This window comes from Diorhabda sublineata, chromosome 6, assembly GCF_026230105.1.
Source record: "Diorhabda sublineata isolate icDioSubl1.1 chromosome 6, icDioSubl1.1, whole genome shotgun sequence".
Taxonomy (NCBI): Eukaryota; Metazoa; Arthropoda; class Insecta; order Coleoptera; family Chrysomelidae; genus Diorhabda; species Diorhabda sublineata.
In genome coordinates this window covers 26,118,034-26,142,339 of record NC_079479.1, presented here as the reverse complement: position 1 = coordinate 26,142,339, position 24,306 = coordinate 26,118,034, and the positions used below count along the sequence as shown (strand labels likewise).

The 24,306-nt window shown below is 31.9% G+C and overlaps 2 protein-coding genes across 12 annotated transcripts in view; both read left to right on the top strand.

Annotated features, from left to right (window-relative positions):
* The window catches only part of LOC130444809 (NAD(+) hydrolase sarm1), an 89,686-nt gene extending 71,039 nt beyond the window's left edge, over window positions 1–18,647 (top strand). For 5 of the 11 annotated variants that reach the window (XM_056780062.1, XM_056780064.1, XM_056780066.1 and 2 more), the window contains 7 exons: window positions 8,845–9,096; window positions 9,156–10,456; window positions 10,547–10,776; window positions 11,421–11,722; window positions 11,998–12,164; window positions 14,103–14,348; window positions 15,548–18,641. In XM_056780062.1, the coding sequence (XP_056636040.1) occupies window positions 8,845–9,096; window positions 9,156–10,456; window positions 10,547–10,776; window positions 11,421–11,722; window positions 11,998–12,164; window positions 14,103–14,304 (2,454 nt within the window). In that variant the 3' untranslated portion in view covers window positions 14,305–14,348; window positions 15,548–18,641. Of the gene's footprint in view, window positions 1–3,661; window positions 3,885–6,351; window positions 6,617–8,844; window positions 9,097–9,155; window positions 10,457–10,546; window positions 10,777–11,420; window positions 11,723–11,997; window positions 12,165–12,499; window positions 13,883–14,102; window positions 14,349–15,547 lie in introns of those variants that run through there. The other 6 variants (XR_008909995.1, XR_008909996.1, XR_008909997.1 and 3 more) reach the window with 4 other exon arrangements.
* Window positions 18,648–19,548: 901 nt separating this feature from the next.
* On the top strand, window positions 19,549–23,987 carry LOC130444808 (ADP-ribosylation factor-binding protein GGA3). Its single transcript, XM_056780059.1, has 7 exons — window positions 19,549–19,682; window positions 19,734–20,305; window positions 20,358–20,577; window positions 20,635–20,901; window positions 21,685–21,790; window positions 21,850–22,348; window positions 22,563–23,987. The coding sequence occupies exons 1-7, from the start codon at window positions 19,643–19,645 to the stop codon at window positions 22,767–22,769; spliced, it is 1,911 nt and encodes a 636-aa protein (XP_056636037.1). The 5' UTR covers window positions 19,549–19,642; the 3' UTR covers window positions 22,770–23,987.
* Window positions 23,988–24,306: the final 319 nt, after the last annotated feature.

Here is a 24,306-nt window from a genome sequence, read left to right as displayed (position 1 = left end):
GATATAATGAAGACACGAGGCCAAACAACAATCGAGTCAAATATTTATAGTTGTATGTTGCTTTATTCTCCATTAATATCAATACGCACGCGTTTGAACTAATTGTCGAAGCATTTTTTCCATTCAGAATCAGGTACCTCCAAAACGTGTGATTTGAATGCGTCAATCGTTTCTTCAGGTGTATAAATATGTTAACCTCGCAATTTATTTTTGATCCACGTGAATAAGAAGTCATTGGTTACCAAACAAGAACTGACCAATCAATTCGATGTTTTAACATTTAATATTATCGTGGTGGAAGATGATTAGTCTTCTATGATTGATTCCCATGATTCTTTCGCTGCTGGCAACCAAATACTGGTGTATCATTCATAATTGACCGTTCTACGTGGCTCTATGGAACGGTGACAACATGTTTAGTTATTCTGAAAATAAAAGTCGACCAATTGCTTCGAAATCTTCGTGTGCGAACAACTTTTGTTGGATTTGGCTCGTCTCGAAGGACCCATATAGTCGATGTTGTTTATTTTCGGGTTCAATTGCATAGATAAATGTTTCAAGTACATATAAAAAACTCAAATGTGTCCCAAGTTCGTGCACCGTTGAAAATGTCAAGCTTTATGATGGAATTGTCAGATTTGACATATATTCACATCAGAGTTGTCATGTCTCAAAACTTAAGTAGCAACTCTCGTATATGAAATATTTACTGAGTGTTCGGATGTTCTATGTGACAGAATATATTTCATTAATGTAACGAATCAAATTGTTTATTACACCATGAAAAATTTGAAAATGTTTGTGAAAAAATAATTGAAACTTTATCCTTGGTCATAACAGGGAAATATCACGTATTTAAATGTGGGTGGAGATTTCATGTCAAGAGATTATCGCTTAAATAAGCGTTTTAATGTTAGTCTGAGTTCGAACTTTCTTCGATGTGCATTTCAATAGAATCTGAATGAAGTTTTTAACTGTTAGAAGTTGATTTTATGAAACAACCTTGTATATGGGGTTCTAGATACTTCGTCTAGCAAATATATGTAAAAATTTATATAGACATCGATGTATTACGAAAAATAAAATGAAAATATTTAAAATAAGAAAAAAAATACTTTTGGATAGTTTGAGAAGATCTTGGAACTTTGGTTGTGGTAAATATGAACAATTATTATATACTTTTCGTAAAAAGTATTTGAAAATCTATAGTTTTTAAATATATATTTTAATTGTGAAGAATCGTACAAAATTTGTAAGTTAATTTCTCTTAAATTCACCTAAATGTTTGTTTGTTATAATTATTACCGCGATATATTATTTTCCAAACATTTTAGTTATATACTTGTTCAAAAACCTATTTCTATCAGTCTTATACCTTAAAAATAAATTCGAACGACTAAAAAACCAAGTATTTTCTAATAAGAGCAATCTTAGGCAACTATTACGACTATTTTTACGTTAAAATAGCTTAAAACCTAATATTTTCATAAAAATTCCGATTAATTTCAATGAGAAAACCCAATAATTCTATTCTACCCTTATATTTATATCTGACCTAAACAGTATCGGTTTATATATGGTCCCTTTGTCTGTGTCAGTTGATTTCGAGCCATGAAACAGTGTGTATTATAAAGTTCGATAGTGTCCTATAAAATGTTTACCAATCAGCGCAAATAACTTGCCCTTCGAGGCAAAAACGATAGTTAAAAATGTTTTCTTGAAATTATTAGAGGGAAGCCACGAAAAATACTTTTCACTGAAACCGACTTCAACTTTAACGAGCATCCCGAAAAGTACAGATTGTGAATAATTTGATGAAAAACACGAAAAGACGATGGTGTTCCAAAGTGCATTGATTTCTCTCAACTGTACTTAATTCGCAATCTTCATGGAATGTATACAGAAGAAAATGTGTCAACACTTTCACGGAGACTGTTCCAGGAAACTAAAGGTGAGATTAATTGTTCCACCACAACTTTGTTGTGTACTCTGCTTCATTTGGGGTTTGTATTCAAAAGAATAGACAAAAGAAAAGTTATAAAAGAGTCGGAAAAACTCAAATACAGCTAGATCGGAAAACCGAACGATGATCTACCATGAACACCCAGATGGTGTTTTCACGAAAATTCTTTCTAATAAAGGTAAAAGAATAACTATGCTACATGCCGGGTCAGAAGAAGAATGGATGCCAGAATGTCTGTTTATACCAGCCAATAATATTTGGGATTCCAACTTGGATTATCATTGCGATACAACCGCGGTAGTTTTCGAAGATTGCTTTCAAAATAAATTAATGCCAAATAGCCACCGAATAGCTGTATCGTGATGGATAATAATGTATCCTACTATATTCGCCAAAAGGTACCAGGTTCCAATAATACGAAGATGGTCCCAGAAGTATCTGGCCCAACAAAGAAAACACAAAAATTTATTTTTCAACTTAATTTCCTTTCAGTTTCATACACTTTCCTGTGATTTCAACAACTTCGACACTCTTTTTATAATAAGAATCGCCAAGCTCCTCAAAATAGCCAATAGCCACCGAGCCAATTTTTTGAAGTCCGGGAACAGAAAATAATCCGGAGAGGCTAAATCTGGAAATTAGAGTGCAATAGATGGCAATTCAAACTTAAATACATTAATTTCTTCTTAACCAAATGCGGTCGTTTTTGCTTGATTTCTTCGCTCAAACGTTGCAATAAGTTCGCATAATACTCGCTCTGTTAGTTTTTCATTTTTCGAGATAATCAATGAAAATTAAACCACGCGTATCCCAAAAAAATCGACACCATGATGTTGCCTGCAGATGGAACGATCGTTGTCTTCTTTGAAGCCGGTTCTTCCTTTTCAGTCCATTGTTTTGATTGTTCTTTTGTTTCGGGTGTGAAGTGATGGACCCACGTTTCATTCTTAGTTATGAAACGGTGCAAAAATTCGGCTTTATTTCTATGAAACAATCGATGGAAAGATCTCTACGATGCTGTTTTTGTTCCATTATGAACAAACGCGATGCCCATTTTGCGCGTTTCTCGTGTTCAAATTTTTAGTTAATATGCGACGTACCGCACTTTTTGAAATATCTACTAGCTAGCGTACTTTAAGTCGAGGATCATCAAGTATCGCTTTGTGAGCAGTCTCACAGCTTTTATATTGGTTGCGCTAATGCCTTTCAAATATTGTATTACATAACCATGACCAAAACGTTTACTATTGATGGTTACACAACAAATACCAACCAACTTAGCGTCTTCAAACTTGAAACATATGGTGTAACGATCGTGTACATTCTTACTTTCAAATACAGTGGTATTTTTCAAGCAACCACCGCTATCTCTAGATCAAGCCAGGTACTTCTGAGCAAGTCTCGTAGAAAAATTGAAATACAAGACTTTTTGTGCGAGCGTGACGTGTATTTCCACGGAAGTTTTAATGTTTAAAAATTGTTAGAAACTGTAAAAGTTATAATTTTTTAAAATAATACGTTTGTGAGAAAATTGCAAAGGAAACAGGTCACGAATAATTCGGCTTCCACCATACTTTTAATCCAATCGAGTTGATATAATACAAATTAAAGTCTGAAGTTTTCTGTAACAGTAAAATCAATGCTTCTTTCAAGTGTAGATATGTTGAACCTTCACCCTCAAATATCGATCGATACGAGCACTAAAGTTCGTGGAAAAGACCCCCGATTATATACCGTTTGACCTTAGTTCGCGTCGGGTATCCGCGCAATGAGAAACAAAGTGTTGCGAATGATTTTTCAATTAAAATTATCACCTACCAATCAAATTAAACCGCATAATTGTTATAACCGCAAAATTGATCCAATCAGTTTACGGAATTATTGTTATCGCAGTGGGAGATATTCCACTAATCATGGAAAGGTAATTATTAATTTGTTTATCATATTTTACGTGTTAATGTTTAATTTTTCAAAATAAGTAATGAAACAAAGGTTAGAGATTGTTGAAAATAAAATAATGATATAGCGTTTTCTTGTAATATTGGCCTTATATCGAACTAGTTCTTTATTTACTCATAATCCGTATCATTTTGGTTGATATCGCGACATAACACAAATTCTTCAACATCATTTTTATCGATATCTTCTTCTTATGTTGCCTAACCGTGACGAATGTTGGGGATCATCATGGGAAACTTTATTTGGTCAGCAGCAACGCGAAAGACTTCTAAGGTTCTTGAGCCAGAATGTCGTCTTCTTCTTGTAGTCTTCTTTGCCTTGTAGTATGGCTCGGAGCAATGCATAGATATCTAGTACTTGTCTACATATTGATGTTATTCAGCCAGTATCCATTTAGCAGTATTCCTTTTTCTATATAGGGCTCTCCTGAATATCCGCTTCAAGTATAAATTGAATACGGAAATAATATACAGCCTTGACGGACTCCTCTCATTCTTTTCAATCTTTACTGCGTTTTCCTTCGATCCTTTTCAGGTGCTTATTGTTAATTCCTATTCTTTTAAGCATCTCTATTATTTTTCCATGTTTCATTCTATCGAATGCCTTTTCATAGTCTTTTAAACATGCATACACATCGCAATTTAGGTCTATGCATGTTTATATTGAGACCAATGCCTCTTTCGTACAAACAGCATTTATAAACCCGAATTGGTTGGGAAATATTTCGCTAAGACAATTCCTAAATTTTCTTATGAATTACTTTCAAAGATCTGTTTATATGATCGATTTTTTGTACCGATAATAAATAAAAATAGTAAATATTTTTAGGTATATAAAAAAATTATTACCCGAATTTTATTAGATTCCCGACTAATAGAATTTTAAAATTTACGTATCATTATCTGATATGATTAATTTATTGTTTACAAACTAAAAAAACAGGTTTACAAAAGGAACCGTGTTGTAAAATTTGGCAACATCTTATCACGTGAAGATGAAACTTGCTAATTATATTTCAAGATCGTTTGGATTCCACACAAGTCGCGTTTTGACAAGCAAATTATTTCTTTATCAAAGGTAGGAAAATAAAATTTAAATCGCCTTTATAAATAATAATATCTGAATAAAATCATTTTGTTATATTTTTTACTAATAAAAATTTATTTCTTTCAATGGAAAAAATATTTCGGAACTATTTATTTTGAGTTTTGAATCAATTTTTTGTGGAAATATTATTTCAAATAGATCACGAGGTTCGTACAAAACGAAAACAATAACCAATGCAAGAAAGTATGGTCGATTGTTATGTTTATAGAATATACACATAAAACATCACTCAATAAGTCGTGTGACTGACGCACAGATGGCGATACCATTGTCAAATCCAAATGACTTTTATGAAGTACCAACTTTCAAAAGATTATGTCGGGAAAAAGTAAAGCTACTTTTGTTATTACATTTAAACGTGATGGTAGATGATGGTGAACGTTCTGGTCGTCCAATTGAGGGGGTTATTCCAGAAAACATCAAAAAAGTCCATAAATTGGTTATATTTAATCGTAAACTGAAATTGCGTATGATAGCTGAGGTCGTAAAGATATCAGAAGGCAGTGTGTTTACAATTATGCGTGAACATTCGATCATGAGAAAGCTTTTTTCAAAGTGAGTGCCGCGTTTACTCATAGTCGATCAACGTGTTGATGATTCAGAGCAGTAATTAGCCATGTTTACAAATAATAAATCAGATTTTTTTGCGTCGATATGTGACAATGAATGAAACACTTCATTTCGGAATCAAAACGATCATAATCTGAGTGAACCGCAGCCGTTGAACCACGTTCGAAGCGTCCAACGGCACAACAGTTAAAGGCTGCAAAGGTTATGGCTTCAGTATTTTGGGATGCGCATGGAATATTGTTCATACACTATCTCCAAAAGTAAGAGACAATCAATAGCGAATACTCAGTATACTATCCACTTTTTCACCAAGACATTACATTTCGAATTGCCTCCGCATCCACCGTATAGTCCAGATATGGTCCCCAGTGAGTCCTTGCCATTCGCTGATATCAAAAAAATACTCGCCAGTAAGAAATTCGGCTCAAATGAAGAAATAATTGCTGAAACTGAACTCTATTTTAAGACAAAGAACAAATCTTTCTAGGAACTAATATCCTCATCAGGTTTTAGATCTCTGTTAACAAAATATAAATATTTAAATACTGATAGAGCAACATCAATTAATTCTTCCCGGTATTATTTAAAATAGGACCAAAATATTTAGCAAGATGACGCGCTTTCTGTACTGTTTATATACGTCTATTTAATGATGGCACCGATCCAAAATCAGCAGATCACTCTTATTTTTACACAACAAGTGATCAAATCAACTTGCAAATTCAGAAAAACCATGAATGACTTTTAATTTCAAGTGATCGACAAAAGAATATTCCAGAATACGCCGCGACGGTTATGAAAGTTTTGTTTCCGAGTGTAAAGTATCGAGATTCTGTTCTTTTACGTAAAATAAAATTTGTTTGGTATGTGAAACGTTTCGTGCACAAAATTATGTCGGCGCGTTGGCCAGTTAGAGAAGGGGTACTGAAAAACAAAACTATGGATAGCGAAAATACGAAATTTAACAAAAATCGGTTACAGTTACCTCCGAAATTGAATTTTCATCTTATTAACAATGTAAGGATTTTCTATTTTCAAATAAGCATACGTTAGTTTTTTAAATATATATATATATATATATATATATATATATATATATATATATATATATATATAAATTTTTTTAGTAAAATTATACGATATCAATCAAATTATTTTGGGAAAAACGTGAGTTTTCTAATACGACATGGTTCTTATCTGTGAAATATTTAGATAGATGTGGAAGCAAATGTACGTTTTTTCAAACACGTCACCCTGTATATTTCCTCATAGCGAAAGTATCCGAAAAATCATTAAATATTACTTATTTTTTTTTCCAAAAATCCTAAAATCACGTTAATTTCAAGGTCAAATGTATAGGTTTCCGCAAAATCCAATTTTCTATTTTTTTCGATTTTCCACCTATAAAAATTTTTCCAAGCAATTTTTCGAGCTCTTCGTTTCAAAAATGCATAAATTTAATAGAATTTGAATCAATTTTTTTTTATATTTTCAGAGTAAAAAGGTTCTATTTGAAATGATAAATTTTGTTACATAACTTCGTTTTTTATGATCACGAAAAAGCTGTTGTATTTTTTTATAATAGTTTCAACGTTCCTTTTCCGATTTTTTAGTATTAAAACGTTGCCATTCCACAATTGTAGATACTATAGAGTTATAGTTTTATTTTTCAGAAAAAGAATTACTTTAACTTTCACCCTGTATATTGCTTACAAATATGAAACTGGAAAAATTCAATATAAACAGTCATTTAGACCAGAGGTATCAAACCCAATTTTTCAGAGGGCCATGTATTAAATTTTGAATTCGTAGGTGGGCCAGATTGAAAATAAAAAATAATTAGCTGAATTAGTATAACATTTTATTTATTAAATTAGAAAAGTATATAATATACGGTTGTTAAAAATCATATCAAAAGATGTTGAGCTTGAGGATCCAGATACCTGACTTCTCTTGTCTTTGCCAAGCTCATTGATGCATGACATGGTCCTTTTTTAAATGTTTGGATGCCAAAGATTCCTGATGAATTATACAGTGAAATCCCACTGATGTTTTCTGTTTTAATTTAATTGCAACGCCCGAATGTTTGACAGCCATGGCAGGAGCGCCATCCGTAGTTTTGCTGCTAAATATATTCCAGTCGAGTTCATATCTGCTATATTGCAAAATAAATATCATTTGCTGTTGTAGTACATGTCAATGGAACGCACTTCCAACAGTTCTTTAGTTATTTCAAAGTTACTGTTAATGCCTCCCATTTAGACTGAAAAACTCTGCATTCACTATCAACATTACGTTTTTATTACATTCGCAGTACAATTAAAATCCTTCTCCAACCGTATCGCTTCGATTACTCGACTCAACTGACTCTCGTCGCGCCGACGCACTCGTTTTATATGGTTAAAGAAGATTTTAGTCTATACTCGAAGCGCGTGGAAGATTCTATCGTTCTCGACAAAAATAAAAGGATATTTCCGCTTGCTACTAAGATATGGCGATATTTTCTTTATCTCTCGCTTGTCTAGGCACGCGCAGCCCTTGAAATTACTTATAAACATCCGTAGACTGGAGAGTACGAGTATTTAAAACATCCGTAGAGAAATAGAATGAAGTATAATAGCTCGAAAAAACATGATTTTTCTTTCTGTGGCACATTGCGATCGCGGACCTTATTGATACGGCCCAGGGGCCGGAAGCGGCCCGTGGGCCTTATCTTTGACATGACTGATTTAGACACAAGTTTTCCCAATTAATTCATGTCGAAAAGAAATCGATATCTTAAATGGATTATTCGGGATTATTAGGTATCATAGTTGAAAGCTGCTACTGCTCCCCGTTGTATCTTTGAGCCTTCAGTGGGAACCAAATCGGTTTTTTTAGGTTAACCACTTAAAATTTAGTTTTACAATTCTAGTGGTTGATAAGACGATCATATCCTAAACTTTGAAGACCTTGTATGCTCATTTATTCTCTTTGGAGTCCTTATGGATTCTTGTCCCACTCGTTCATTCTCTAATAATTCTTCATTAACTATATTCAATGTGTTATTCAATCTATTCATATTCCCAAAAGATGCAAAAGTATACGAACAAAGTTCATTTTAAACTTTCATGTCAACATAGGGGCGATATAGCAACACGATAATTAAAAACTTGATTGCATTATCATCGATACGAACAGTTTATAATGCTGATAACTCGAAATTCCATTGCGATATGAAATTTAATTTGTTTGTTTTATAACAGGAAGCCAGATCTTTGAAAGCCGGCGAACTTAGTCAGCAGGAATCCAAAAATATGGCGCAGTCTAATATGAAAGTTACGACCGATAAATTCAGCAGCGAAAGATCGGCAATGGAATCGCAACAACAAAGACAAACGGTCACGGCGAGCGGTTTCTTCAATCAAGAAAAAAAAAGTTCCAGTAGCAGTCATATATACACTTCGGCAACAAAAGGTCTCAGTACAACAGCATCGATGATTAACGCGAGCAGACAGGTAAAAAGTCTTTTGTGTTCATTAATCTATATTTTATTTATTATTATAATTTGTTACAGTTTCATTTACTCAACAGTACCCCCGAAGAAGATATTCTTAATACCTCTTTGGAGGATTTAGAAAGCCTTTCAGCAAATTCGGATATCCATGACATCGAAAGAGCAAAACACAAATATTCCACGTACTTAGATGAATCAATACGATGTTTACAGAAATTAGAACAAAGCAAAGACGCCCCGTTGTTTTTAGATAAAATCAACGACGTAATGCGTAAAGCATGGGCAGTACCAACGTACGGCCATGAACTAGGTTACGCTCTATGTAATACTTTGAGAAATAGTGGAGGATTAGATCTGATAATGCAGAATTGTACTAACGCGGATAAGATACTACAATTCGCGAGCGCGAAACTTTTAGAACAATGCCTTACAGCCGAAAACCGAGCTCACGTCGTCGAGCACGGTTTAGATAGAGTCGTAAACGTAGCTTGTGTTTGTACTAAAATCCATTCTGTAGATCACTCGCGTGTAGGTACGGGAATATTAGAACATTTATTCAAACATAGCGAAGAAACCTGTAGCGACGTCGTCAGATTGGGAGGTTTGGACGCCTTATTATTCGAATGTAGAAAAAGCGATATAGAAACACTAAGACACTGCGCGGGAGCTTTAGCAAATCTCAGTTTATACGGCGGTGCCGAAAATCAAGAAGCGATGATTAAACGAAAAGTACCAATGTGGTTGTTCCCTTTAGCATTCCACAACGACGACAATATCAAATACTACGCCTGCCTCGCTATAACTGTTTTAGTAGCTAATCCCGAAATAGAAGCTGAGGTACTACAATCTGGTACCCTGGGTTTAGTAGAACCTTTCGTAACGAGTCACAACCCATCCGAATTCGCTAAATCTAATCTTGCTCATGCTCACGGTCAAAGTAAAACTTGGTTAAAAAATTTAGTACCTGTATTAAGTTCGAAACGCGAGGAAGCTCGAAATTTGGCAGCTTTCCATTTTTGTATGGAAGCGGGGATTAAAAAACAACAAGGAAATACGAGTATGTTCTCAGAAATCGGTGCTATCGAATGTCTCAAAAAGGTAGCTAGTTGTCCTAACGCTGTAGCTTCGAAATATGCCGCGCAAGCGTTGAGATTGATAGGAGAGGAAGTACCGCACAAACTTAGTCAGCAAGTGCCGTTGTGGTCGGCAGAAGATGTCGAAGAATGGGTGAAGCAAATTGGTTTCCCCGATATCGCTCCCAGTTTTATGGAAAGCAGAGTCGACGGCGATTTACTTTTACAACTCACAGAAGAAAATCTCAAAGAAGATATTGGACTGACGAACGGAATCAAAAGAAAACGGTAAGATTTTATATGTGAAGTTGCAACTAAAAATATGGACGCCCATCACTTTTACTGAACCTTGTATTATAAGACTTTCAATTCTTATAGATTCACGCGTGAACTTCAACAACTGAAGAAAATGGCAGACTATTCATCGAGAGATACGGCGAGTATTAACACTTTCCTGCAAGCACTGGGGCCTGAATTTTCCATATACACTTACAGTTTCCTAAATGCTGGAGTAGAGAAAAAAGACTACCTTCGAAATATATCCGAAGATCAGCTACTAAAGGAATGCGGAATAAGTAATTCCATACATCGATACCGAATAATGGAAGGTAAAAATTAATTTTACTAAATAATTACGAGAGTTTGTTCATATATTTATAGTCTATCAATAAAAAAATCTTTATCATTGCAATTAGTAAATATATTTCATGGTATTAAGAATAGAAGATTAATATCAATTTCATGCTACATTTTTACTTATATAGACTAATTATTCACCTTATTTTTTGAATACACCTCGTAAGCAACTTTTTAATTTTTCTGTACACATACTAATTTGAATCAACTGGTCATACATAATTACAATTAAATTAACAATGAAAATGCGTAATTTAAAAGAAAATAAAAGTATTACGTTAAAACAATAACAATGTCATACTATTTATATGATAATAAATATTACTTACTTCATTGAATAGAATTTCTTCCGCCGTTTAATAATTCTGATCTGTTGTGGGGTTCTAATGGATAAAATTAATTGTTGTAGGTAATTCACTAATTAAATACATTAATTTATTTCTTAGAACAAAATAAAAGCTTTCACATTAAAACAATTCTTGGCGCCACTAATTATTTTTATATCTGTCACTTGTCATTACAGATTATCAGACTTTTGATGGTCTCGTTCATAAGAAAAACCAACCACCCTGTCTCGATTTTATATACAGGTGTTACACATTATTTTCATTTCTAGGAATTAGACAACTTGAAAACGGTTTGGCGAATGGTATGAATGAAGACAATATGGACAAATCCTTAGACGTTTTTGTTAGTTACCGAAGATCGAATGGTTCTCAATTAGCTAGTCTGCTAAAAGTCCATTTACAACTTCGTGGATTTAGTGTTTTCATTGATGTAGAAAGATTAGAAGCTGGCAAATTCGATAATAATTTATTACAAAGTATACAAAAAGCTAAGCACTTTTTGTTAGTACTAACACCGAATGCCTTAGAAAGGTGTGTAGGGGACCATGAAAGAAAAGACTGGGTACATAGGGTAAGTGTTTATACAAAAAATATCAATAAAAATACTGTTTTAAATATATTTCCAGCAAGAATATTCATATTATCCATTAAATCTTTCTATATTCTCTCCCCTTGGTTTACTTATTTATATGTATATTGTTTATATACAATTACGAACGCCCCTATAGTTGTGTAATAATATAAGCAAAGGCAAAGTTACGAGGGAACTGAAAAACAACATAATCTATTAAATATTATATTAATTGTGGTGTTGTTAGGGTTATTATAAGTGCATTTTGTTTCTAGGAAATATGTGCAGCTTTATCGGCAAATTGTAACATCATCCCTATAATCGATAACTTTGTTTTCCCCGAACCTGATGATTTGCCAGAAGATATGAGACAGGTGTGCCATTTCAACGCAGTTCGATGGATTCACGATTACCAAGACGCTTGCGTGGACAAACTTGAAAGGTTAGTAAGAAATAAATACTTAGAACTACGCTTTTGCTTCACATCTACATATAATCACCCGTTGACAGAGGCTTTGTTTTCGCAAACTACTTCTAAATAACAAACGGTTTGGATGAAATTAACTATTTTTACAATAACTACTAAAGTTCGAATAGCGTCAAAAATATAACCTCGAAATGCGAAAATATCAAAGGATTTAATGCCATAATTATATTTTAAAACGAAAAAAAAACAGTTAGATGATGAAATATAATTAAAAACTTCATAGAGTGCTATTTAATTTCCATCCATCTCGTTGTTACTTTTTATCAAAACGAAGTTTATATATTTTCTAGGTTTCTTAATGGCACATTCCTTGATCATTCGCTATGAAAACCGAGGGGCGTTATATATTGTTATTATATAATTGCATGTTGTAATAATTTATTATTTTATAATAAAGACTTGGTGTTGGATTACTTTTTATTTTTGAAACCAGTTTTTTAACCGAAATAATACGCGAATTACGAAAAAAATTATTGTTAATTCAAAAATTATTAACAATTTTAATATACGAGGGGAATTTTTTAAGTAAAAATCGTTCAAATTTGTAAACGAGAATATGAACATTTTTTTACCGTTTAGTATTTGTTTTTTGCCTTAAAGTTTGGAAAAAATAAGTCTCCAATAATGACTAATAGATCGACTTTTTTTGTTAATTGAACTTTTAAAATAAAATAAATATTTAATCTAATGGTTTTAATGGCGGCGTGGTTAAAGAACTATTGACATTTGACACGAATCACATGTTTCTTACTTCAAAATTGACCTTGATATTTTTAGTCTTTGTAGACATCAAAATTGAATTAAATTTTAGGCACTACAACATGATGTAACTACTCCAAAAAGAAATTCAACCCTTAATTTTTCGAATTTGATAATTTTTTTTCATTCCTGTTTATATAATGAATGATAACAATTTCGAGATGCAGTTCGCTGGAATCGGAAAGGAAATTTTTAGTTTGACAAACAACATATATTTGAAAAATTTTTGAAAATTTTGTTTATATATTTTTTTAACGCCTAAACTAAAAAAAATTAACACGATAAATTACCTTGAAATTGAGATGATATATTCAAGAAAATAAATAAAATTCATTGTTTGTAGTAGCCATTTTCATTACAATTTTAGATAACACTTATACGAGAGCACATCAATACTTAAAAAATTACGAAAAATCTTACCTATTTTGATTTTTTAACGTCGATTCACTCCGAAAAACAAATTATTTCGAGTTTTGTGTTCTTTAGAGAATTTTAGTGGATTGACGGTTACAAAATGGCGTAAAAAACTCGTGCTTTTGTGTTTGATAATTAACAAACTTTTTAATACCCTCGACATTAAAACCACCGATCCTTTTAAAATGTTTACGTGTTTTTTCTTTCAATTATTTGCGGTTTAAGTAAGCGTTGAGGATTTCCTTCTATTTTTCGTTCTTTTTCCAAAAGTTGCTTGCCCATTTTGGATCCTAATTTTTAAAATTTTTCAAACCATATCAACTATAATTTTTTAGAAACATCAGACGGAATTTATCAAGAAGATATTGAAAATTTCATCTGTGCTTCTTTACTACTAAATTATCTGCTAAAAAAAGATAAAAAGTAATACCAACCTAAGATAAACTTAGGAGACAGTAATAACGTGTTGCTTTTTTGCATGCTTCACCAAAACGGTTGAGGTGAGTGTCACGTTTTTATCTTATGTTTATCTCTGTATATAATAGAATCAGAGATTAGAAATCTTCTAAATGACGAAGCAAAGGTAAAAAATAAGTAAAGTCAAAAGTTTATAAAAAAGTATGGAACTAATTTTTATAAGTACGAGTCTCCATCAAAAAAGACATCAAACACTGACGAATTACGGTAATTGGAACCTATAAAAGATAATTTTCTTTTCAGGTTCATGCGAGGAGAAACGAATACGCGTGGAGATGGTCTAAGAGTGGGCCTAACTAAAGGTGACATTACACCGGGTACTCCTTCGAATCCGGGCTTAGTAAGACAACCGCCAAACTATCAAAGAATGCACAGCAACGATTCAGGAAGCGGTAAAAGTTCAGACAAAGACGTTAACGGAAATTCGGGCTTGACGAGAGATTGACTAGATGGTCCTTACGCCTCGGTCACGCCTACTCCACTGCCAAGGTAACTAACATTTTCAAAATTACCAAAAGAAATGAATTATCAATTTTTTTATTTAAAATTTACAGGATATAGTAACTGTCAAATAATACTTCATTTTTAATATAATATGTCAAAATGATACTTTCAACATCATTTGTCATGTCAAAAATCACTTATTGCGTCAGATGTCATGTCACTTGTTACGTCAAACATTATTTGTCACGTCAAAAAGTTACTTGTTATATGAAATGTCGTGTCACTTGTCACGTTAAACGCTATGTGTTACTTTAAACATCTTTGCCATATCAAAAGTCACTTATTACATCAAACGTCAAGTCACTTGTTACCTCAAAGGTCATATCTCATGTTAAAAGTTACGTATCACACGAATTATCGATTTTGATTGCTTTAATGTGGTTGGGGTAAATTTCAAAGCGGTTTGTCTGTTTTGGGGAGATATTCTGTGTCTTCGGGGTGGGATACAGTTATACCGTCATTGGCTGTTGACGAAATGTAATCAAACAATCAGTAAACTCGATTTATGTTGATAAAACCAACAAAATTTCTTCGAAAAATAACCTGTAGATGATATTTTTGGGGAAAACCCAATACTTGTCAAAATTACCTTTTCGTCAAACATCGTGTCACTTGTTATGACAAATGTCATGTAAATTATGGCTTTATAATGAAAAATAATTTTACCTTATAAGTCCTGGTAGTGTTTTATTTATATTGAGGCAATATTCTGTTTATTGTGGGGGGATATAGCTGCCATTTACCATAAACAACAACAAAATTTCTTTAAAAAATAACCTAAGAGTCCTATTTAGGACACATTCGTCGACAAGGTTTTTATACACAAAATTTTGGATACACTCATTCATAACAAAAATGCGTTTGATGTTTTTAGATCTATAGAAAGCATTTAACTGTATACACCATCTAATGTTACTTAAGAGAATGGGAAACATACTTTATAAAAAATTATTAAATAGTGTAGAATACACCATACGCCTCAGTGAAATGGGTAGTTGTTCTACCTACTAAGTCGATCCGGTTTTAAACCCGGGTCCGAACAACTTCCTCGGAGCACCAGCTATCGCAAAGAAAACTAACCAACAACAGATCTCTTTTATTTGTGATAACACAACTAAATTCGATCGTGAACAAGACAAAACGATTCGATATCGGTATTTTTAAGGTTTTGTGTTTTGTTGCAGATTTTGTAAAGCAAACAGTCCGTCCCGAAATTGGATAATAAATTCCAACAAATTCAACCGCGGCGTACCGCCTGCGCAGTACTCCCGCAGGGGTTCAACTACCCCTATATCATCGTTAGCCGTAAACAGTTACCCTCGCCCGCCTTTACCGAACCGATCTCGTAGCCTCGACGGTCTCCTGGATTCAGAGCCAATTCACGCGGCAGCTTCAGAAGGAACTAAACACGAACGACGAGTTCCCTCCCCCGATGACGGCGTCGGCGAGACTGACAGTAGCTTAAGTAACGAGCGCAACGTCGAGGAAAATTGTACCGATAGTGATAATGACAAATGTTCAATTTATAGTGATTCTAGTGATTCGAAACGTAAGAGGAACTTTATGGATAGGTGCGTCAATAAAGTGCGATCTTTCATTAAAAAATGAAATAGTGCAATGAAGGGATGATGTTGTCGGATCAAGTTCGCGATTGTGGAGTTATTAAAACCATTCAACGGGGTGGATAAATCCAAAACTACTCGATAATATGAAGGAATCTTCTTCAATTTCTCTTAAATATTTCGATTTGGGTCTTCTTCGTAGTCCTTTCCTCCATACATGTTTTGATCTTTATTCTTGTATACTGCCTCAGATCATGATTCATGTAGGAAACTGCAAACCAAGCCTAGTAACTCCATTGTTTTGCATCCTAATGTTGAGAAATCCATCATGTATATTATTTTGTCCACTCATAAAAATTTTTAAGATTATTTTCATGATATTTTCTCCATTGGTTCATTTTTTCATTGATTCTTCTTTGGTACCCTTCATCTTCTATCTTTACAGGATCCTTTCACTTTTCTTCCATTCCAATATTTTGCTTATTAATTGGCGTTTGTTCTACACAGTTTTTAGCCATTGTTTCTTTCTTTTATATCCACTTTTATTTACTTATCGTAACGCCCTGGTATTTAAATTTATATATTTCTTCGAATTTTTCATTTCCTCCATTTTATCCTGGTTTATTAGTTTCCTTTACATTTATTCTTAATCCTTTTACGCAATTAACTGACTTTCGGTTGTGTTCCTCTATACGTATTGAGGTAACTTTATTTTTTGAGCTTATTTCACTACATATTCTCCATTCTGGTCTCCATTTTTTGCTTATCTAAATTCTAGTTCAATTTTGCATTATTTTTCCTCAATTTCTCTTCTTCAATATTCGTTATAGTAACAGTTACTGATGCATACATTTTTTTGTATGTATATTTATCATTATTTTGGTTTTCTTTACATTTATTCTCAATCCCTTCTTCCTCAATTTTCTTGATATTTTCACCTTGATTTTCCTATGACTGTCATTTTTATACACCATTATCTGCCTTACTTTTCCTATTTACCTGCGCACTAAATCTTCCCCATTTCTTTTTTCTAATATTTCTTTATTAGTTCTTCTCTTATAGCCCCGGTATTCGATCTTCAGAATTGTGCTTAATATTTTTCCATTGTTTATCCTTTTTTCCATTACAATATTTGGCTTTTTAATTTATGTTTGGATCTATCACCATTATATTTTCTTTCACACTCTTTTCAATTACTACCACAATCATAAAGCCCCTGGTATATAAATTTTAGTATGTTTTCAATTTTTTATTACCTATTCTTATTTTTTTATTTTATACTGTTTCTACAAGTCTCATTATTTCACTTCTCTTAAATTTTCCTTAAATTTTTTTCTTCAATCTTCTTCGATATTTTCACCATAATTTTTTCTCTTTTATTTATTCTTTATTTCCTTGTTTCTATTTTCACTCTAATGACCATTTCTGATGCTTATATTACCCTTTATGTTTGTCATTATTGTCAAGATCCAAATTGAAATGTTAAGACCCCCTCGAAATTATCAATATCGGGATTTTTATAGAAATTGTTTAGTTTTGTTGTTGATAATGAAAATGTATGTATATAAAGTGTGTATATGAGAAATCTGGCAACGTTTTCCTTTCATTCCGTCCATATTTATATACTTATTCACTTTTTATTTTCCATATAAAAATCTAAATGATATTATTTATTTTTTTCCATTTAAGGCAACTAAATTACTTAGCACGAATATTAGTTTGTGCTTTTTATACAAAAGTATACACTGAAAAAAAAATGTGATTATCAGCAGCCTTTTTACAAATTAGGTCTGCATCTAAACCATATTTATTATTTGCAGCAAAATTGTTTCAATATAAAACATTTATATATATGTAAATAGCGTATTTACACGAAATATTTCACCCTGTATTCAATTTTGGAGAATATTACTGGGACGGATCAAAAAATTCGCGACTTTTCAAATGAAATAACGTTTAAGATCCTTTGGCATTTATTTGCCCCTCTAAAAATTTCATCACATCTACCTTCTTTCACGTTTAGAAACAACAAATAGTCACCAGAGGCTAAATCCAGAGAAAAGGGTGGATGACGAAGCTATAAGTAACCTAACTGAAGTAATATGATTACTTTGTTCGAAAAGAATATTTTTCTCAATGGTTGTTAAATATGGATTATACAGTGTGTACATAAAAAAACGGTGGTTGTGACTTTATTGGTTATAAACCCACCTAGGAGCTGGTTCAACCCCTTCTTTCTCACTTTTTCTACTTAAAATGGCGGTAAAATAAAAACCAAATAACATTCTAATTGAACGACAGATGACCAAAATGGTGACGTTTCTAGTTGATCCGTCCTCGTAAGTATTTCGTGGTTTATCATATAGAAAAACGATTTTTTGTTTTGTGGCCTATTTTTGTCTTTCCATTAAGTATTTTTATAAGCATTGTCAATTTTAAACTATTTAAGTTGATGATACTTATTGTTTTTATTTGTCAATTTTAATGTGTTTTAACATAAATATGTAATTTATGAAGTGTAACGTTAATCTACTAAAGCTTGCCGGAAAAAAGCAAGAGAAGTAGTTAGTTTTAACACTCAATCGTGATGTACCACAGGTTACTTTTTATTGTAATTATTTTAAATGGTACATTTTATGTTTAACATTTTTATTAGCATTTTATAGATCCCATAATTGTTTTTTATTCATGTTATATTTAAAAATATATTTTATTAAGATTATTTCTGTTGTTTTATTTATTTTTTACAAACTTATAGTGTGGAAAATAAAACTTTTCTTAAAATAGAGTTGACTGCTATACCACTAAGTTGAAGACTAGAGGGCACCAACTGCACAAAGATGGTTGAACTAAGAGTTCATAAAATTATGATAAATAAAAAGGGGTGATACGGGAAAATAAGCTGTCAAATTAAAACAATCATGGACACTAACAAGAAAAAACGGCAAAATTTTGTAAAGGATATGTGAGGATAAGGTTAATTGGTCAAATAATTAGGTTAGGTGACCAAATGTTTTAAGTAACAAAAAGTCTTTAATAAACATACCGAATGTTTTATGTAATATAACGAAACGTTTAACTAATATATTACTTTCAAAATAACTATCTTAATTATAATTAATAATCTTGTGGTATTCCACCTATAAATGCCATTACATCGTTGATATATTTAAAAATGTACTGCTTTGGGTATTCAGATAGGTACTAAGACCAAAATATATTAGATCCCAGCTAAAATGGGTATGATTGAATAAAGAGACATCTAAAGACAACACAAAAAACACTACGTTAATAACAAACCTTAGATACAAATAATGCTTAACCTAAAATTATAACGTACGCTGGCTACGTGGCGCAATCTTACGGACACTTTCAAAACTAGCGTACGTCTTTGCCACTTCCTAAGTAGTTTCCAGAAAGGCTACAAACATAGATTGCTAATAACTCTTTTTTAAAGATATATTCTGAATACTTACATAACAGAGATTTCCATTTATGCTAAACTCTCATCTTTTTAAACTTTTTACCACTATATAGCTAAAAAATGTTTTCCTAACTGTTCAGCTTTTATTGATAAATTATAATCTGAATTAAAAAAGAATAAGAAAGAGTAAATCCTAACCGGGTTTCCGTAATTGTCATTAGATTTATAAACAAATTTATTATGAGCGTGTTTTAATATGTTTAATCCCAATCCCTATTAAATTATTGAATAACATGGATTTGTTAACGCAAACAAGTCTTGAAGCTTTACTTCGTGAGTACTTATTTTTTACAAAGATATATATTTGAATCGATATATTTTTAGTAAAAGCTACTAATACGAAAAATCTCAACTTCGATACTGTCGCAGTAGAAGCCTTCTGTTCTATAATTAATAAAGAGAAAGATGGTCCACAAGTTGGAGTAAAAGTGATAGCCGCCAGGCTACCATCGGGGAATGAAAGGGAAATGCTACAAACTTTAAATGTTTTGGATCATTGTATGTCAAAATGCGGTACAAATTTTCAAAACGAAGTAGGAAAATTCAGATTTTTGAACGAATTGATAAAACTAGTTTCGCCAAAATACTTAGGTTCTCAAACCCCATTAACAGTAAAACAAAAAATTCTACAATTATTCTATGTGTGGACATTGGATTATCCAAAAGAAATTAAAATAGTTGAGGCATTTGATATGTTGAGAAAACAAGGAGTTGTTAGAGATATCCCCAATCCAAATGTACCGTTATTAGAAGGTAACGCTTTCACTAAAAGAAAAAGCGTGACTTCTATTTTCCAAGATGAGGAAAAATCAAAAATATTACAGAAACTACTACAAAGTAAGGACCCAGAAGATATACAAGCTGCGAATTGGTTGATAAAAAGCATGGTTAAAGAAGTAAGGACTTAATTTTAATGATAGTATTTTGTATTTATTTATTTTTGTTTAGGATGATAAAAGAGCCGAATTAAAAAGTAAAAGAATTTCAGAGTTGGAATCTGTGCAAAATAATGTCAGATTATTAAATGAAATGTTAGATTCATATAAACCTACAGTTTCATCAATAGCAGAATTAGATCTTATCAAAGAGTTATACCAAAATTGTGAGAGTTTGAGACCTTCAGTGAACAAATTGATTCTAGAAACCCACCTCGAAGAAGGGATACTAGGTAATTTCACAAATCACATAAGATATTACTAAAAATTCTTATTTGCGAATATTTTAGATGACGTTTTAAAAACAAGTGACGAATTATCTATTGCATTTGATAAATACAATATTCTTATTATCCAAGGAAGGCAATTACCAATGAAACGAGACTCAAATCATTCTCTTCTACAGTTTGATAACCCAAATTCATTAATACCTGATAAAAATAATTCACAAAATGGTGATGCTGAAACATCGCTTGACGTGTTATGTGATATATTTAGTTCTTCAACTATACCAGATTCTGCTGATCTTTTACAACCTTTAAGTATAACAAAAGATGGTAAGGAACTTGAGAATGTCCAAGAAGTTGGCCTGTACTTTGTTCGAGAATTGTATAGGGCTGAGACCAAAACTTAAAGAAATTTGAAAAAAATACAACTTTTGACATACTGTCACATTTTGAAAAGGTATTGCGTTCCAAGAGGTAGTTTAAGCTCCTTTGTACATATTGACGGTTGTTCTGGATTTGTTCTACTTTGTACCAGAACTGTGTAAAGCTGAGACCAAAACTTTTAGAGAAATTTGAAAAATTGATCATATTATTTACCTATACTGCCACCTCATTTTCGAAAAATCTCTATTATACAAGTAATTTTAGCTTCTTAATAGATTTTGAAGGTTGTTCTAGGTATGTTCTAGTTGGTTTGAAAATGGCATAGTGCTTAGAACGAAACTTTTAGAGAAAATTGAAAAAAAATCCCACTTTTGAGATGCCACCGCATTTTTAAAAGGTTTCTTGTTTATAGTCATTGCTCTAGCTTCTTTCTAGATTGAAGCAGTTGTTCTAGGTTTATTCCAGAATGTCATAGGGCTGAAACTGAAAAAAATTTTGCATTTTGAAAAGGTATCTCTCTTTTAGAGATTGTTCTAGGTTTGTTTTCTAATGTTTCAGAATGGTGCATGGTTTCAGGTCTGAAACTGAAACATTTTTAAAAGTTATTACCATTCTGGAACAAAGTAGAACATACCTGGAACAACTTTAATTTTTTTTTACCTCATAGTGCGGTGCCAATTTCTTGGGCATAACTTAGGGCCGTTTATGTAATTTGTCCATTGTTTATAGATACACAAATGGGTGAAAATAGTAAGGATATACCGAAACTAAAGGGATTAGAAGAACTCGATGTATTAGGGGATCATTTGATGAAAGAAAATTTACAAAGCTGTAGGTGAGTTTTGTTTATTATTCAGTTTTACTAGTTTCGTCATTGATAATTAATTTTTTTAGGATTAATAACGAGAAAGTACCGATGAATCTTCTGAATAAAATATCGGAAATAAAGCAAAATCAACTAGCTCAGAAACATGAAACAAATCAAACGGAAACATTCAATCTCGATTTAAACTATCTTCTTAAATCGAAGAATGATGTAAAATCTTCAAGTGATACCAACGATGATTGTTTAGTTGATATAAGTGATGAAAAAATGTTGGAAGTCGAAAAAAATACAGATTCCGAATTAATCCACACTGTATCGCTAACGAAAACGGAAAAAAGCGTACAAGAAAAAAATATTAAACTGAATGATATATTTGTTAAATTGGAAAGTATTAGACCGAGCGGTTTACCTCCGATGGTTATTTTAAACGATAAAAACGGCATTACAGTCTCTTTACATTTAGCCAAAGATGAACCCAAAGATGGAGTTAATGTTTTTGTTATTACAACTGTTAGTAGAAACGAATCTCCTTTGAATAATTATTTGTTTCAAGCTGTAGTTCCTAAGGTAAGTAAACCCATATAGTTCAATTGTATTGTTGTGGTTTTATCTTACCAAATGAATTTCTTTCTTTTAATCCTGTTGTACCGAATATACTTTTTCTAGGTTTATATAGTCTATAAATATTTTTTATTAGGTTTGTATGTATAAAAGTGTATTATAAGAAATGTTGATACAAATTCTATTTTTTTTGGTATAAAGTTATTTTATCTCTTTATAGGGATGTAAATTGAAGTTACAACCACCGTCTTCAACAGATCTTCCTGTCTACAATCCATTTTTACCACCAATGGCTATTACACAAATATTATTAGTTGGAAATCCGGAATCTGTTGCAGTTTCTTTAAAATTCATCATTAGCTACATAATGGATGAGGAAACAATTACAGAAATGGGAGAAGTGGAAGAGCTACCGAGGCTTCGTTGATAAATTTCATCGAGTGAAATATCAAAACTGCTACTTTATAGGTTTTTAACACGTTGACTGACAATTTTATTTAATCCTCTTATATCATTAAAAATTTTTATTCAAATACAAAGTTGTCACTGAAACGTTGGAAAATGTAGGATCTTACAAGTTATTTCATTGTTGGCAGTTAACGTGTTGAATCTTGTCTCAAGATTCATTTGAAAATCCGAAGAAAAAAAGGTCCGAATTATGATTTTCTTTCTAGTCATTTTTAAATAAAATGTACTTATTGATTGTATGCAGAATTGTTTTGCTAGTTTCGAAAAACAACACTGTTGATTATATATACAGGGCGTACCAGAAAGAACGATTTTTCTATTAGATTAGCCCCTTTCGGATATTACAAATCGTGTCACTTTTTCTTTGGAAATTGTATATATTGTCAGATTGTCAATTTTTTACTGTATTTACTGAAAATTTGTGAATTTTCCTCTATAGCGATTATTTCGTGCTTTTCATCAAATCTTCAGCTATATCTAGAAGATTCTACATTTTCCAAAATACTTGGCCTCCTCCCAAAGGTTTTGGTGTCCCAGTTTCCAAGGTGATAGTACTACTTCGTCAAAGTACTTGAGCCTTTTGATGACCTACAAGAAAACCAACCACCAGTTTGATGTCATTTGTAGTCATTATGAGATCTTAATTGATATGGTTATGAAATTATCCTAGACCTGAGTGTTTTTCTATCTGATCCTTTAGCCTTTATGGTCTATTCCATTGGATTATCTTTGTCCTGGAATGTTTCTTCATTCGATCCTTGAGCCCTACTTTCAATTTCTTTTTTGATATGACACTTCATGGGGTTACAATAGGGTTCTGGTCCAAAATTTGGATTGTCTTCTTGTTTCTTCATTTAATTGCCACTATTTTTTCTATTATTCTCACCTCGGCTATTAAACGACCCATTTCGCTATTCTACCAAAGCACGTCTCTCAATTACCTTGGATTTTATTGTGCAGTTGTTTTTTTTCTGTTATCTAACTATGTATAAAACGTTGCATTTTTCGAAAATAAAAAGCAAAATAGTTCTCTTAATATAAACAATAATTTTTTATGTACAAAAAAAGAGGTTGTGTGTTAAGAATATTATATTTATAGTTTTTTTTATAATTTTTATATTTTAAATTTGTTTTTTTTTGTTAAACATATTTAATCAGATTTATATTCAGTTATAATATCACCATTATATATATATATATATATATATATATATATATATATATATATATATATATATATATATATATATATATATATATATATTATATATAATTAAACTTTTAGGTATTTATTTAATCCTTATATGTTTGTACCCTTAGGTATGTAAAACGTGGGGTTATGTTTCTTTTTTCTTCGATTCTTCCCTCCAAAAAACTCATTTATTTGTTTCTGGTAGTTTATTTACTCTATTCTCAGTAGATTTCATCAATCCAGGTCTTCCTCCATTTCCATTTTCTTATTATTCTTTCCTCACTTATCCTTTTCACATATCCGA